At 39.5% G+C, this 17224-nt stretch overlaps 1 protein-coding gene across 6 annotated transcripts; it reads right to left on the reverse strand.

Annotated features, from left to right (window-relative positions):
- Positions 1-936: 936 nt before the first annotated feature.
- On the reverse strand, positions 937-10218 carry ggt7 (gamma-glutamyltransferase 7). 6 transcript variants are annotated; one of them, XM_088291670.1, is made up of 16 exons: positions 10010-10218; positions 9004-9267; positions 8650-8876; positions 8386-8561; positions 8199-8316; positions 8061-8128; positions 7342-7415; positions 7067-7260; positions 6442-6529; positions 6223-6350; positions 5020-5108; positions 4582-4770; positions 4385-4499; positions 2411-2548; positions 2171-2270; positions 937-1905 (listed from the first exon to the last, which is right to left on the reverse strand). In XM_088291670.1, exons 2-16 carry the CDS (start codon positions 9221-9223, stop codon positions 1736-1738), a joined length of 2094 nt encoding a protein of 697 aa, XP_088147796.1. In that variant the 5' UTR covers positions 9224-9267; positions 10010-10218; the 3' UTR covers positions 937-1735. The 6 variants fall into 6 exon arrangements, with proteins under 6 accessions (XP_088147796.1, XP_088147799.1, XP_088147800.1 ...); XM_088291673.1 differs by having other exon boundaries at positions 8410-8561; positions 10010-10216; XM_088291674.1 differs by having other exon boundaries at positions 4582-4734; positions 10010-10216.
- Between the last annotated feature and the right edge of the window lie 7006 nt (positions 10219-17224).

The following is a 17224-nucleotide window of genomic DNA, read 5'->3' on the forward strand; positions in this document are numbered from 1 at the left end:
ACAATCAAATGTGCAAATGTGTGCATGGGACTCTTCAGACAATACAAGCATCCAAGCCATATTGCACAATTTAAAATTAAATAATCACCGATGTACACTAGCTTTTGATTCTAACCTTCATGTACACTACCTAAATTTCAAATTCCAAATACAAATAAAAAAAAATCTGACGATGCATGCATTGAAAAACAAACAAGCAAACAAAGAAAAAATACAGTTCGTCTACATACAGTAACTAGTGTGAATGACATTTTTTTGGGAACACACACACACATATACACACATTGTGTGGGTGGGGGTGTGCGCGCGTGTGCGTATATATACATATACATATATATATATATATATATATACACATATACATAAATATATATATACATATACATATATATATATATATATACATATACATATACACATATATATATACATAACCATATATATGTATATATACACATATACATACATATATACACACATATACATACATATATACATACATATATACACACATATACATATATATATATACATATATATATATACATATATATATACATATATATATACACATATACATACACATATATATATATACATATATATACACATATATATATACATATATATATATATACATATATACACATATATATATATATATATACATATGTATATACATATATATATATACACATATATATATACACATATGTATATACATATATATATATATACATATGTATATACATATATATATACATATATATATACATATATATATATATATACATATGTATATACATATATATACATATATACATATACATATATACATATATATACATATATATATATACACATATACATATATATACACATATATATATATATACACACACACACACATACATATATACATTATATGTATATATATATATATATATATATATATATATATATATATATGGTAAAATTGACTCCCGAAAAATATGTCAGTCTCTATTCTGAACTGCTGGATTTGAATAATGGCTTGATAATCAGTATTGCCACACTACTGGACACTCAAGCGCTTGAGAACTGTTTGCACTATTTGTTGTTGTATCAAGATTATTCACTTTAAAATGCTTAACAACTCTGCATTATTTGCACAGTCTTCATTTTATCAGCAATACCACACTACTGGTATCCTAACATTGCTCAATAACTGTCTGCACCGACAGTATGTGTTCATGTCCTTAATCTATATTGTGGTATAGAGGCTTGTTTTCTGGAGAAACAGAGTGGCTACAACTACTGGTAAAAAATCATTTGTGTTTGAAACCTACTTGGTCATTAAAGATCTTTCTGATTCTTAATATGAGCTTCTTTAGGATCTCAGGGAGTCAGATAAGAAAGGTATAAGGCAAAGGGGAGCCTTGTACAGCAGCAATGTTGAATGTATGCAGAGGCTCATGCAATCAGAAGAGGTATACATACATATTTCTTTGTAGTATGTGCTTAGTAGACATTGGGAATGTCATTGTTTTGGGAAGCAAAGATAAAATTCAACTATGATAGGCGAGCCAACACAGTCTCTTCAACTACTGCCTTAAAAATCATCTGCCCAAGCAACAGCTGCAAAATCATCTCCTACTGCACATCTGTGTAGTATGATTTCTTCAGGAACAGTCCATTGCCATTGAATTTATTCAGTGTTCAAAATGAATAAGCAACAGTGTTTCTGTCACAACGGCTAAGTCTTGGACATTGCAAGGGCTGAAGCATCAGCACTACGGGGGTCCGTCACTCCAACGATAAGGTCATTAGTTCTCCGGGTGCCCTCGACTAATGACAAAACATCAATCCTCTCAACCTTGTGGCCTTTGGCCTGCAGAAGCTGAACATCTTCATCTAGAAATTCAGCTGTAAGAAAGGACGAGGTATTGGGCTTTGGTGCAATCATCAATAGCGTTTCACTAACACAGTATTTACTACTGATGCTAATTTACAAGTTTAAGAAGCAAGTGTACAAATTAGCAGGTCATAAAATATTTTTTAAATTCAACAGTGGCAACTGCAGCTAAAATTGAAAATTATATTAAAAAAAAATATGAATAAAATGCACGGCACAGTTTTTGAAGCAAATCCAGAATATGTGTTTCGTAAGGATTAGGGGAAAAAAACTTACAGTCTACCAGTAGGGTGCCTGGCTCCAGCTCTGGGTGAAATCTACCATACGCTAAACTGTCACTCACATTTTTACGTGAGGACAAAACACTGAGCAGCACCTGTGATTGATCGGAAAACATTAGCATTACATGAATAAAAACATGAACATACAAAAGACTAATAATTATACACACACACTCCCAGGTTTAAAATACCACACAGTTCATTGTGAAAATTCAATTGTTGTCATAATAATCACCTGTGTGATGCCACTAAGAGCTTTTGCTCCATTGCAGGATCCAACCGCAAGGTATGTACCGCACACGCCGTTGGATGGCCTTACGACAGTGGGCAACAGGAAGGACAATGGGCGCTTCCCAGGCTGGAGGTTGTTATGCTAATGACATCAACCATGATTCAGAAGGGGATAAGAAATCAACATCTAACATTATCAAATACAGTGGTGCCTTGAGATACGACCATCTCTACTTCAGGGTTATTTTGAGATGCAAGCCATCCTTTGGCCGAATTTTTTTGTTTTGACTTGAACTCACACTGGAGATATGAGCGCTGCATGCTAACAGTGTGAACGCAACACATTTTATTAAGAAGCAACACAAACAAACAACGAAGCAATTAGACTTTGTGTATGTAAAACAACCATAGCATTTTAGTCCACTAGTTTATTGCTACCAGTGATTAGGATCTACAGTACGGACTAAAAAAAACAAAAAACAAAGCAGATACATGTACAGTGGACAACATAATAGTACTAAATGTTCATATATGGGTGGTTCTCACAATGTATGGTCCAACCGAATGGTCAAACGCTGACTCATTTTGATTCTTTACTTTAAAATCAATCATTAGATTTCACTGTTTTCAATACTGCAGAGATAAAATAAGCACTTGACTAAGATTTGTGCTGTCGTTTATGTGTGAATGTTTTTAGAGTAGTGAAAAATAGCCATCGAGGCCACTTCCTTTTGTGACTTGCCAACGCACACATGTAATTAATATTTGTTAATTGATACCCTTAAAATTCATGTTTAAAAAACAGTTACAATACAGTTACATGATGATCGAGTAAACTACGGGTTGAGTGTGGTTTATCGGTAGCGCGTTCAATTAAATAGATAAATTATTTCACGCTAGCTCCAGGCACTATTCTTTAGTGTATTCCTTTGCATGAGTCAGCAGGATTTGAAAGGTGCACATTTCAGCTGCAGGCATTACTTATTTTGCGAAGTGAATGCTAATCATTCGTTGGTGTCTATTGTACCTCTGCGTCAATGTTAGGCTATGTAAATGACAGCCACTGATCACCATTCAGAGTTGATTTTCTACATAGAATTGGTCATTTGTACGTGTTATTTCAACTGAATATCATTGTATGGAGGTCGTGAAGCTGTTATAAATAATAACATAAATAATGTTTTTTTTTTTTTTTTACTTGAGTGATCAGTGCTTGGTGCCCAGGTACCGAGTACTCTAATATGACAAAATGTAGTAGACATTCAACAATCTATTGCGAACAAAGGGCTAAAATGAAGTTTTAGCTTTATCGCCAAAATAAAATTGGCTTTAGTCTGCCTTCAGTGGTTTTTAAGGACTTTTGGGGCCCTTGGACGGTTCCGACTGCTCCGTGTGCGCTGAATACTTATTTATTCATTCAGTGCACACTGCTGGAAGGTTTTTTTCAAAGCATACATCATTTTGACCTGGTTTTGAACTAGTTTATTTTGGGGCTTTTATGTCGCACTCCTGGACCATACCTTCAGAGAATCACCCATATCCTTTATCCTCTACATTGTAACGATACATAATAGTGCCGCACTGATGAGCTTAAAGAGGAAATGACGCATTATTATGGAGGATTGCATGCAGTAGTTTTTTAATAACGCCTAAAATTACAATATATCTTTCAGTCTGTCTTATGCTGCCCCCAAGTGGCCAAGGTGGGCACATCACATGGAGCAGCATTGAATTGTCTTGTAACAAAAAAAAGTTGATTCTTTTTTTATTCTTTTTAATTATGTAATCACTGTATGTTTTATGAAGTACGTGGCTTCACTTTCCTAATTAAAATACACATAATATTTTTGTTGTTTTGGTGGGCAGGGTGGATCGGATTACCAATATTTGCATCAGTAGGGAATGATTTGAGATATGAATCTGTCCAAGTATCAAATTTCACTCATATCCCAAGGCAGCACCAATGAGGCTTACTTACTGGGTTAGGTGTGGAGCGTTGGGTTTTATTAGGCCAAGAGAAGGCCATTATTTGGCTGTTCAAAAGGATTCCTGAAGGAGTCACTATCCGACTGCCAAATGGTTTATTTAGGGAGCTAAAAGACCAAAATGTGGTATGAAACATTTTTTTCTTCAGTAAAAATCAACAAAACAAGCCAGGGTTGTATGAAAGCATACCTTACAACTGAGACTATGTGGTCATCCGGGCCCATGATCATGACCTGGGCAGCTGTAGAGCCATCCTCCAAACTAAACGAGGGCGTGTAATGGCTGACTGGAAAGGCCTGAGAGTCATTGATCATTTGGCGGAGCAAGGACGCCTGGGCTTTGCTTAGAGATTGGACATTCAAGGGCTCTATGAACAATCTGGACAAAACATTTGAATGCAGTAGAGCAGGCATGTCCAGCTCCAGTCCTCGAGGGCCACTGTCAGGCCTGTTATAGATGTGTCCCTCCTGCAACACACCTGATTCAAATGATCAGCTCATCAGCAAGCTGTGAAGACGCCTTCAAACGATCTTGATCATTTGAATTGGGTGTTTTGTAGGAAGGACACATCGAAAACATGCAGGACCGAGTTTGGACACCCTTGCAGTAGAGCAATGCATAATGTACCTCAACATCTTGCTGACTAGCTCTGAGACTGAAGTGTCAAACATGGGGTCCCCTAGGCCACTCGCCAGAGCCAATGCAATTTTCACAGACTGAAAGACAACAAGAGATGAATCACTGTACAGTGGATGCAATATATGAATCTAACATATCCAACTGAATCTGGATTGACCGTATAGAAAATAAACGGCACTGTGGCACAATTGCAGACAGACTGGTCCATGTGTTTCCAGGTTGTGACGCTGTTGCCAAGGATATACAGTAGAATGAAGCACACTTACGTGCCTACAATAAAGGGATTTCTGATTCTGATTCTATGTAGCGACCAAGTTGGCATGGGCAATTTTTCCCATCAAGGCAATTCATGGACATACATGGTACCCATGTTAGCAGGGGCGACTGTCCCATCAAAGGTAATGGAAAGCATGGACATTAGCCTGGCATCGGCTGTTGTTGGCTGAAGTGAGTTCTCGTAATTTGGGATGTGTACATGCCTCTCTAACATGCTATTTTTAGTATAGCATACTTTTGTTTTCTGTTAATCTCGTTGCACACTTGAGTACAATGACAATAAAGGGATTTCTAATTCTAATTCTAATTCTAAGCTCTCAGAGGTGGGCATCATCAGTACGGTGAGTCCGTCAGTGCTTTTCTATCAGTATTTCAAACGGCACACACAGGTGCTGCACATGTGACATGCAGTGTGTGTTATTTTTACTTAAATTATTTTCTTTCGCTTTTTTTTTTTTTTTTATAAATGTCAGCTTGTCCGGCGCCTGGGTGTGACGTGGAAATGACCTTCTTGACCCCGATTAGCTGTCGCCGACGAGGGACAGACTGGGCCCACGTAGGTCGGCCTGAAATATGGATGGAAACAGTGACGGACCTTCAGTCCGTCTGATGGAATGCACATCTCTGCAAGGTCTTATCTATGCAATCCAATCGTGACTGAGGTGAAAAAAAAAAGGAAGTGCACTCAGCAGCTGCACGCCATGCTAGGCCCCCACCACGCACCAGCAAAGTCAATTTGGATAAACTTTAAAACTTTTTAGTTTCAAGCATTTTTATATTTCTTAATTACAATTCAGAAAAACAATTCAATTTAACAAGCAACTGGCTCTCACGGGCAACCCCAAATAGTCAGTTAAGCTGAGATTCTGCTGTCCTGTACTTTAAACAAGATTTAGTGAAAAGGTTAGTCACTACCTCGGCAGTCCAGTGATATGTGCTGTTCCTGGGCATCTGGTTGGTAATATTGTAACCTTCCAGGATGTTGAGGGCTGCGATCAGGCCAATACCCGCGTGGGGTGCTGGAGCCACCATTACATGGTGTCCTTCATAAACATCCACGAAGAACAGAAGGTCACTTTTATATACTGTTCCAAAAATAAAAAAAAGTTAACAGGGAATGAATGTGGTCCTCACCTTGATAGTTGATGTGTGCTGGCTGTTGTAGGACGGTGCTGTAGTTGCCAAAGTCATCTTCTGTGAGGACCCCACCACTTGCTTGAACCTTTACCAATGAATACATCAGAGAAAAGAAATAGTCAAGGCCATTTCTGAGTCAGATCACTAAATTCAATCATGTCCAGTCCATAGTATACTTTAAAATGACCATTATTACAGTTCGGAACTTCAGATCAACTCAAATTACAGCAGTGCCTTGTGATACTAGTGACATGACTTGAAAGTTTATTGAGATTCATAGCTGATGTCCGGCTGTTTTTTTTTTGTTTTTTTTGCTTTGACTTGGAAGCAAGAATTTGAGTTACGAGTGTTGTATGGTGGCAGTGAACTGTGAGCAGAGTTCACTTCATAACAAGCAGCATGTTGGTTTAATGACTAATTATTCAAAAACGAGGCTTCACGCTATTTAATGATACTCTCAGTGGAGATTTACTGCTAAACTAAACATAAAACAAAAATAATTACACCTGTATTTAAATCACTCATCAATCATTATTTTCAGGAAGGTGACAACATGTTAGGGGAGTCTGAACGTGTGGAGAATTGTTGCATTCATAGATGTGGAGATTTGTCAACTCTTTACCGCAGAAGCAATTTCCTGTGTCAGGTTTCCACTGTAGAACTCTGATATCCCTTTAACTGCGATAGCATCCAAGATAGTGGCCAAATCCAGTCGTCTGCTCAACAACCCAGAGAGGGGAGCCTGTCCATTAGGTAGGAACAGATCCCGAAATGCATCCGAAATGTTCTGGTCCTTAACGTTAGCGAGAGCTTCAGCTGGGGGATACAAAAAGATGTCAGAAGACATCCAATCTCAATTTATAAAAGTGACTTACACGCCACAATACTATTACCTACCAAACTCATGAGTGACGTTAAATCCATTTCTGGCCACATCTGCTGCCATGGAAACCAGGTCCTTCCACGGTATTCTGGCAAAAGTTACATGAAAAACTGGCTTAGTTGAAAGAATCTTAAAAATATGCAAAACAAATCACAGATTTGTCATCTGAAACAAAACCAAAATTAATATGAAAGAAATGTGGCGCATATTATAAATAAAATGTGATTTTGAAGGTGTTAATTGAACATAAAAAATAATTAAGTTAAAATGAAAAATAATGATGTTAAAAAAATACTAACAAGCAAAAGTAAAATGAGTAAAGTATACCTTTAATGAATATTGGCTAAAAAAAAAAAGTTTATCACCTTGAACATTAAATATCTTGTCGTTATAGTGTATTCAATTAAATATTGGATGAACATGATTTGAATCAGAATCAGAATCAGAAATCCCTTTATTGTCATTGTACTCAAGTGTGCAACGAGATTAGAGAGAGAGAGAGATTAGATTTGCAAATCATTCCGGCAAGTACGACCAGGGATGTGCGTGGTTGGCTTGCTTTTCTGGCAACGAACCTCAGCACTGCTGCTACTTGATTGGGACACGGACCCAAAATTTCTGCTTCAGCAACAAAGTATGTGTACTTCTTTCCTTGGGTGCCACAACACAAGGCTGGAAACTTGTCAAGGTGTTGAAATTGAATTCAAAGTCTAAAAATGTTGTAATTACGTACCTTCCATAAAGTTGGTGTGCCTGATGCATCCCACTGAGCATTCCTGGTACGCCAACAAGCAGACCAGGCTGAAAGGCACATGAATAATGTGATTACAAAATCCTAAAAGTATGACATGCTTGGGATCGGACTCCTTACATTGAGATCAAGGTTTCTTTGGAGTAATTCTTCCCGAATGGCTGCTGGTGCTGTTTCTCGGAAGTCGATGACCCTTGTGTCATTTTTACGGATATCATGGACCAACATAACTCCCCCCCTGTGGACATCACACAGACATCATGATATGTACAGACAAATTTAAGAAAAATGTTTCCCCGATGCATACATAACTTCTTTCTGGACAACCCACCCTCCTAAACCAGAAGTGTGAGGGTGTACAATGGTCAAACAAAGGGCAGCAGCAATGGCAGCATCAACACTGGAACCCTGCTGACCCAAAACCTCAAACCCGAGGGATGTACACCGAGCCACATCTGTCACTACTGCTCCTTGGTGAAAGACCTAGCAAGAAAAATAAGGCAATTTGCGTGTCACGTCACTCGTAAGGCCAGAATAAATAACCCGATTGTAAGATAATGTCCACTCCCACCTGGGGGTCTCCGAAGTAAATCTGCATGATGAGGGCAACAGTAACCCCTGTGGCAAAGGTGAGACAGGCTGTGATGATGACCTTCAACCCATCCCGCTGGCAAGCACAGTCTTGCGTAAAAGGGTCGCTGGTGGTCTCCCTCAAGGACACATCATCATGGTAGGCCAGGTCAGACGCAGAGGACGGGAGACGCTGGAGACGAGCAGACCTCAAAAACACATCTGGGTCTGGGATAGAAAATATATAGGATGTTTTCACCAACACTTCTGAATCCCTCAGGCATACAACACCCATAGTGACTTCAGAGGACATTATTTATTTTGAGGAAACACAATATGACACAGTATTACTGACCCGTCTCTTGCTCGCCTAAGACGTTGTCATCATCTTTACGAGATTTTAAGGCATTGTCCCCCTGCATCACTTCATCCTCTGGCAGCCTGGGGAAGCTTGTGATGCTCATGTAGTCCACTGGAGAGTAGGCACTGCCCAGCGTTGTCTCTGGTGTTGCATCTTTAGCCACTACAAATCCGCCAGGGTACTCTGCCACTCCTTCTGGGGGTGGATTGTGCATGGCGACTCTTCTGGATTGTGGGGGTCACTCAAAGCCTGTCCTCTCTTTAAATATAACATTTAAGGGACAGGACAGTCATACTCCTGAGTCTCTTGTGTGTCCAAGATGAAGAACATCCTCAATACACACAAGGCTGACCTTTGTTGTTAACTTGGCGAGACTTTATATCAAACAAGATGGCCATCACAGTCTGACCTTTTTATGACTCCTTTTGAATAAATCAGTGCGTTACACCGATTAGGGTGCATTTTGTGTAAACAGGAACCTGCTGAACACTTGCATCATCTTATCTTTAATTGCATGGCCTCCCTAACATTGAGTTATGAGGCGACACCGGTTCTATCAATTAACAACACCTCAAAGCAACATTCAATCATTATAATATATTCAATGGCACGCACGCAGGGACCCGCAGTATCAAGTGGCTAACATTACCTGTCAGGATGTTCCGTGCGCTCCTTACACAAGCTAGCTAAGGAGCTCCAGCTAATTCTATTCAACCAGGGCCCGAAAAGAAAACAAAAATACTCCAGTTTACGTGACTCACATGAAAACGGAATATTCCTCATGGGGTTATTTTTCCATGTTTAGGTGTCGCGGCCCCGGCGTTCTCGATCAGAACCACTGTAATGTTTGCCACGGGGTGAGATTTGGTAGTGTGGGGTGTCCAACCGGAAAAACTAGATCGGAATTATACTTCACAGTGGGCGTCACTGACTTAAAATAACAGTCACCACGGATAGAAATGCCATAGTGTCTGCAACTTGTCAGCATCATTATACTTACTTCTGACCACACTATAGGTATTGTACTCCTCAACGTCGCATCGTCTGTTGTATAAACAATTCAGCCATTGATACACGTCGTCCAGCTCCGAGGACGGACAAGTTGAGCCAGTAAACTGGATGTAGAATCTGAGCTCATTGAGCTGATCACCTGCTCGGGTTACATCATCCGTTGTTGTTGTCGTCATCCAGTCTGTATCCCATTCCGGAGTGCGGCGTGGCCCCGCCCCCTTCGTGCACTTGTTCCACGCTTCCGCTGAACACGCATCCATGGCACCTCAGCTAAAACACATTACCGACAATAATTTAGGATTTTGACCAAAATAGCGGGAAAATTTGTACGTTTTGTGGCATTCTTCTGCCTGTGCCTAAAAAACGTGTCTTTAAATATTAACAAACATTTATTATTTTATTTCAATCGCTGTTTTAAAATCACGTACCTATTTTGTCCTAGTGTCGTCGCCGTCTTTTGCGACTTTATACGCATGCGCAGCTATTTGTGGAACTAGTGACGCCATAGTGGCTATCTCCTGGAACACCCAAGCTTTTACGTTCTTACAGTTTTAATATAATTTTAAGCAGCAACATTGTCAAAACAACAACCAATGTGGCCATGTTTGATGATGATGATCCAACACAGTGATGTAAATCATTGTCGTAGCTCGCACAGTTCCAATTCTGCAATTTTCGCACCCTTGTAACCTGCGCTCTTGAACATTCTAGGCGCCTCTACGACATAAATGCCGAGTTGTAGTGTGGTGCGTGGGTATTGGGATCAGGTCTACTTGCTTACTCGCTGGAGCAAGAAGTGAAGCCACCAGCACCCATCTTGCAATGCCACTTTACGGCGAAAATGCCATACAAATCGACTGGTTAGCACAATACAATGGCCTCACAGTGCAGCGGTCGTGCGTTCGATTCCGGCTTTGTCATATATATATATATATATATATATATATATATGATATATATATATATATATATGATATATATATATATATATATATATATATATATATATATGATATATATATATATATATATGATATATATATATATGATATATATATATATATGATATATATATATATATGATATATATATATATATATATATGATATATATATATATATATGATATATATATATATATATCATATATATATATATATATCTATATATCATTCATCATTATATATATCATTCCCTGTGGAGGAAATTTCAATCCTTGCAATTATATGCGGCAGTGGGACATTGTCCAGGTCTTCTGAACAATTCTCTCTCAGCAAGCAGCAAATTATTTCACGGCAGATGATTCAATGACGGCCAGCATGGTGGTAGACTGGTTAGTACGTCCGCCTTACAGTGGATAGGTTGTGGGTTCGAATCCGGCTCTCGCCTTCCTGTGTGGAGTTTGCATGTTCACCCCGTCCGTCCGTGCCTGCGTGGGTTTTCTCTGGGTCCTCCGGTTTCCTCTCACATTACAAAAACCTACATGGTAGGTTGATTGAATGCTAAATTGTCCCTAGGCATGAGTGTGGATGACTGTTCGTCTTTGTGTGCCCAGCGATTGGCTGGCAACCACTTCAGGGTGTACCCTGCCGACTGCCCGAAGATAGCTGGAGCTGGGATAGGCTCCAGCACCCCCTGTGTCTCTTGTGAAGGGAAGTGGAATAGATAATGAATGGATAGATGCTTTATGCAACATTGAAGTTTGTTCTTTGAAAGCCTTTCATAATTCCATGCAGAGATCCTAGTGTAAAACTGAATAGACGTTGTCATTAACAGTGGCGGAGTAAAATGACTAAAATGGCTTCTGTGGAAACCACTAATTATAACATCAGTCACATAGGACATTTGCCCAGGTACAGTACCTAAAAAAAATCCTGTATTTTTGTAAAACAAGAAAAAATGACTTTTTTTTTTAGAACAAACATTGGTGCTTTTTATTGGGTCTTTTTTCTTTTACTTACTTGTTCACTCATCTGGTTGAATTTTTTGTTACAATATGAATAAAAAAATACCAGTGTCATCTAATTTTTTTTCTTGTTTTCAAACAATATTGAAAAATGACTTGTTCAATTATATTACCGGACGATGTTCTTCTCTTGTTCATTAGTACAATTATTCACTCCCTTGATTGAATCCTTTCCAGCCTCCTTATTAAGAATTATGTAACATTTGGTCTCACTCTTCAAAACAATCATGAAGAAATCTTATTTTATGATATCTATCAAAATATAGAGCTGTGTGTTAAAAATCGAACCCCGGTTTTCAAAATTGTATAAACAAATTTGGTTTTTACTTTAAGTTATCATTTTCTTTTTTTATCTATTCATTTTGGAAAAATTAGGAACTTAGTGACGACTTGAAAAACTCGTCTTAATGAGAAATATGGCCACGTCCCCCTCCACTCTCCCCATGTCCTGCGATTGTCACTGAAGTTACAGATTTCAAACTCTCCATAGGAAATCATTGTACTCTCATTGCATATAATGTCCAATAATCCATTGGCATGAAAATTCATGTGGCCATCCCTACCTATGACCACTTCAACATATCTAAAGAATTAACCTCTCTGTGGCTGATGAGAATGATGAACTGTGGAAGTGTGCAGAGCTATGCACAAGCACATTTATTTGGAAGAGGATTGGCTTTAGTTTTTCCACTGTAAGTGACGTAACTACAATATGCCTTTTTATTCTTTGGAACTCGACAGCTACCGGCATTCCAATGCGGTCACACTCGGCTGTGGAGTCGGCCTACTCGGTGGAACTTTTTGTTCGCTGAACATTGACGCTCTCGAAGCGGCCCCCGACTAAAAGCACATGCCGCTCACTGTTCAAGACTGCCCCGGTGTTTGATGAGGTCTTTATCTGAAATCGAGGCCCACTCGCTCTCACGGTGAAGTTGGCGGCTGCAAGCGGTGTTGGAAAACACATGCAACTGCTTGGGAGGCAACCTGGTGAAATTCTAGTACTGATGTAATTTTTACATGCAAACCTATGACATAAATGTCAATGTTTAAGCTCATCCAAGAATCCCTTTAACGTTCACCTTGCCTGTTGCTATTTTTAGCATTTTCGGTCATACTTTTTTAAATACAGTATATCATTGAGTGACAAATCTGAGCAGGTGAGCAGATGACACGCACTCTTCAACCGCCTACTATTACAGGAAGAAAAAATAGCATTGGACAATAAAAGCAAAACTATTTCTCAGGTGTAGACCCCAGGGGCTGAAATATAATGCTTTCTTATAATCTAAAAGGTCGTCACCCCTTGGGGAATTTTTAATAGCTCCCTCGTGAAGTTTTATGATATTCTCCTGGGGAGCATGAATTAGAGGCGACTTTCTCCCTCTGCACAGGCTGTCCTAGCTTTTGAAGTGATCATCAGCTGGCCCTTGCCAAGGACACCTCCAAACCCTGTCCGCTCAAGCCTTGTAGGGACACACCGAAGGGATGCATGGGGGCTTTGCGAGCGCTCTGAGGTGATATGAAGAAGGAAAGGAGAGAAGGAGGGTGAAGCTGACACATTCCCCTTGCTCCCCTTCTGACTGCTAAATGAACTGTGAGGGGGAATCTCCTGAAATATGGGAGGGGCATACTTGCCTTATATCAGCTCAGTTGTGTAATTTGGCTGGAAGACAGAAAGCTATCATGTGGAGTCAGTGCTGGCTAAGTGTTATGTGTATCTAAGGGGTTATCTTAGGACCACAAAGTGCAGTCGAGGATAACCTTTACAAACAAACTGTAATATGATGCCCAGAGCAGAGCAGAGCAGAGCAGAGCAGAGCGTCAATCTGTTCAACGTCACCTAAAAGAAAAATCCAGTTGTAAATGTAATAAAGCTTTAAAATGTTCACCTTTCTGTCCTGTTTCATTATCCTGTTCAAATGCCAGGTCTTGTGAAATAAAAAAAGAGACAGAGACAAATCATTAAAAAAAAATCCACCATTAATGGTATTTATATCCTATACAACTCAATTTAAATATTTTCAAACTTTTGAGAAGGGAGGTAAAAATGAATAAATAATCAACTCAAATAATGTGGTTGTACAAGTGTGCACACCGGTGGCGGTGGATAGGTGTGACTGGGTTCAAACTTGAGTCAAATGAAAGTCAGTCCTTTAAGGTTCTTTGATAGCCCAAAAATGAAGTTCAAACATTCTGGTTAGTACAGCTGCCCGACAGCGCAAAGATCATGTGTTCACATCCGGGCTGCGGCCTTCCTCTGTGGAGTTTGCATATTCCCTCCAGGCCAAAGTTTCATGTTTTCACCATAATACCAAAATATTTGTTGTATCCTACAAAGACACTACTCATCGCCAAAACAACACCACACCATTTTCTTTCTTTTTCTTTTTTTTCTGCATGAACCGGGGGCCTTATTAGCATCATCAAGGTGGAAAGAATTATGAATAGCCGCCAGCATTAGCAAAACCCTCTCAGGCTTCTGCTAGACTTAGAAATGATAAACAAAAAAAACTCAAATGTCACACAAACCAGTAATACGTTATTTGAATGTGGGTTCATAAGACTGTCATAATATGACATGACACCTGTCATGAACATGAATGAATTCTTATGACGGATGTCATTAAGTGTCATTCTGTAAATTATGTCACTTTTGATGCAAAGTGGACATTGTTTAAGATGTCTTTGTCATGACAACTTGACATAAATTATGTCACTTTTGATGCAAAGTAGACCTTGTTTAAAATGTCTTTGTCGTGACAAATTGACATAAACCAAGACTACATAACTAGATAACTCGTCATAATTATGACATAGCAGACTGTCATACATGGTTGGTTTTGATGTTGGCTATCATGGGACCATTACTATGGTGTTATAAATGTAGTCCTGTTCATTAAGTGTAACTGCACGGGCAAATTAGTTTAAAACTGACATATTTTCCCTCTTACAGTGATATAATTTGAACTTTGTCTAATCTGCTATGTCATGTTTATATTATGTTGTATTGGTTTAGGTCAAGTTGTCATGACAACGACATTTGAAACAATGTCAAGTGACATCATTTACCCAGTGACACTTAATGACATATGTAAGTTGTCAGTTGTCATGTCATGATTATGACAGTCTTATGAAACCGCACATCCTACTTAGAAGAGGGTGTACACACATTATGTGTACACCTTATTGAAATTATTTAACTGCGTGTTACAATTTATTTGTTACATTAATCGAAATTTAAAAAAAAAAATTGTTTACCTTGGTCTATTTTTTTTTTACATCACAAAAAAATATCATTTGAAAAGGGGTGTGTAGACTTTTCGTATTCTCAGTATGCTGTGTCAGTATTCAAATCCTTTTGCTTTGGGCATCCAAAAATGTGTCACACGCAGGCCCTCGACACAGCACTTCACGTCTCATCAGGCTCGCCACCCTTGACACACTCTTATCATATGCAAACAGCCGCTAATACTGCAGCAAAGAGGCCAGAGAGGAAAGGAGAGTGAGAAGGACCAAAAATAAAAGCTGCAGTAGACGCTGGGATCAAAACACATGACAAGGTCACCGTGGTCAAATGGACACAGAGTGCTGTTCTGCGCTTGGCATATTTTGTTATGTAACCTGGTCAAAGAAGGGCAGTGCTTTTTTACATTGGCATGTTTCCAAATGGTCTCTTTTTAATCCAGTGCAACAAACTCTTGTTTTAGTCAGACACCATGTCCATGTCATAATTCGGGAAGGGATTAAGGGAAGCAATTAAACAGCACCAAAAAGAAAAAAAAAAAACAAAAAAAAAAAACAAGGAACGAGAATTAACAAGCAATGGGTGCGAAGTCTGACTCAACTTGTGTCTCTTGGCAACACCTAAACCTTCAAGCATTCATAAGCAATGCTTTTGATTTTTAACAAGTTAGGTGTGTCCGTCTGAGCGAGGACAAGCATGCCGGTAGAGCTGCGTGTCACATTGGTGAATATCAACATGCACATGGGAGGCAAGGCCCGGCCGGCACTGAACTTTCACCTATTTCTTCAGCCGGCTTGTGGAAACTGTGGGAATCCCGTCAAAGCTCTGGTTTTGTGTTGTGTAGTTGGCACTAAAAAAAGAAGCCAGAAACCAGACCTGTATTACACATGGATAACATGAATTTTTGCCATCATCATCAATCAATCATCACTGTAAAGTAAAATTGTTTGTTTGAATGTCTGTGTGAGTTGCCTAGCTCCTGGGAACCGTATAGGCGAAACCTTATCATCTTGATTTAACAAAGCTCAACCAGTGCAGGAGCCTTTGCTATCGTCTCTCACCAGAGAGATAAACGCTTCAGATCAACCAGTAGACAAAACAATCTTAATTAGGTGTTGGAATGGAAGTCAGGTGCTTGTAGACACAACCATGCTGGGTGTGGTTCCTTTTTGTTCCACTTTGTGGCATCCGCAACCAGGTGTAATTACTTGCATTTTTAAAGATCCCCACAACCAGGCTTTGGCTTCAGTTCAAGTGTTTATATATTATACCAAAGTCTAACACAGTCTGCAAAGGACAAGATAGCAAACACAAAAACTATATTTAAAACACACACACACTCAAACAAAGTTAAGGCGCCCACAGGACTTCAATACTGTTTCAGCAAGACTTTTTATGTGTATAACCCTGGGACGCAAGTCATCATTTGAAAGAGACAATTACGCTGCTGTGTTTTCCCGTCTTATCTAAATGAATTACACATTCCACAGTAAGCCATGTGAGAACACAGGTGCATGGATGACCATGCATGCAGCCGCACATGCCTCACGTGTCATCAGAAGCAAGCTGGGAGACATGACAACAAACCCACTTTAGATGACCTTTGCTACCTATCAACAGAAATTGTGCTTCAACATTTAAAAAAAATATGTATACAAGGAGGCGGCACGATGGCCGAATGGTTAGCACGATGGCCTCACAGTGAGAGACAGCATCGGGTGTGGGTTCGATCCCGGCTCCGGCCATCCTGTGTGGAGTTTGCATGTTCTCCCTGTGCTTGCGTGGGTTTCCTCCGGGTACTCCGGTTTCCTCCCACATTCCAAAAACATGTATGGCAGGCCGATTGAACACTCTAAATTTCCCCTAGGTATGAGTGTGAGCACGGATGGTTGTTCGTCTCTGTGTGCCCTGCAATTGGCTGGCAACCAGTTCAGGGTGTACCCCCTGCCTACTGCCCGAAGATAGCTGGGATAGGCTCCAGCACCCCCGCGACCC

The sequence above is a fragment of the Idiotropiscis lumnitzeri genome, chromosome 3 (assembly GCF_059441095.1).
Source record: "Idiotropiscis lumnitzeri isolate Australia: NSW breed Sydney's pygmy pipehorse chromosome 3, RoL_Ilum_1.0, whole genome shotgun sequence".
In the NCBI taxonomy this organism is placed as follows: domain Eukaryota; kingdom Metazoa; phylum Chordata; class Actinopteri; order Syngnathiformes; family Syngnathidae; genus Idiotropiscis; species Idiotropiscis lumnitzeri.

Coding starts and splice junctions, on each gene's coding strand:
- ggt7 (XM_088291670.1), bottom strand. CDS start 9,223: ATGCACAATCCACCCCCAGAAGGAGTGGCAGAGTACCCTGGCGGATTT. Junction 4,771..5,019: donor CTAGTCAGCAAGATGTTGAG/GTACATTATGCA, acceptor TGTTTTGTCCAG/ATTGTTCATAGAGCCCTTGA. Junction 2,271..2,410: donor CTCTTAGTGGCATCACACAG/GTGATTATTATG, acceptor GATCAATCACAG/GTGCTGCTCAGTGTTTTGTC.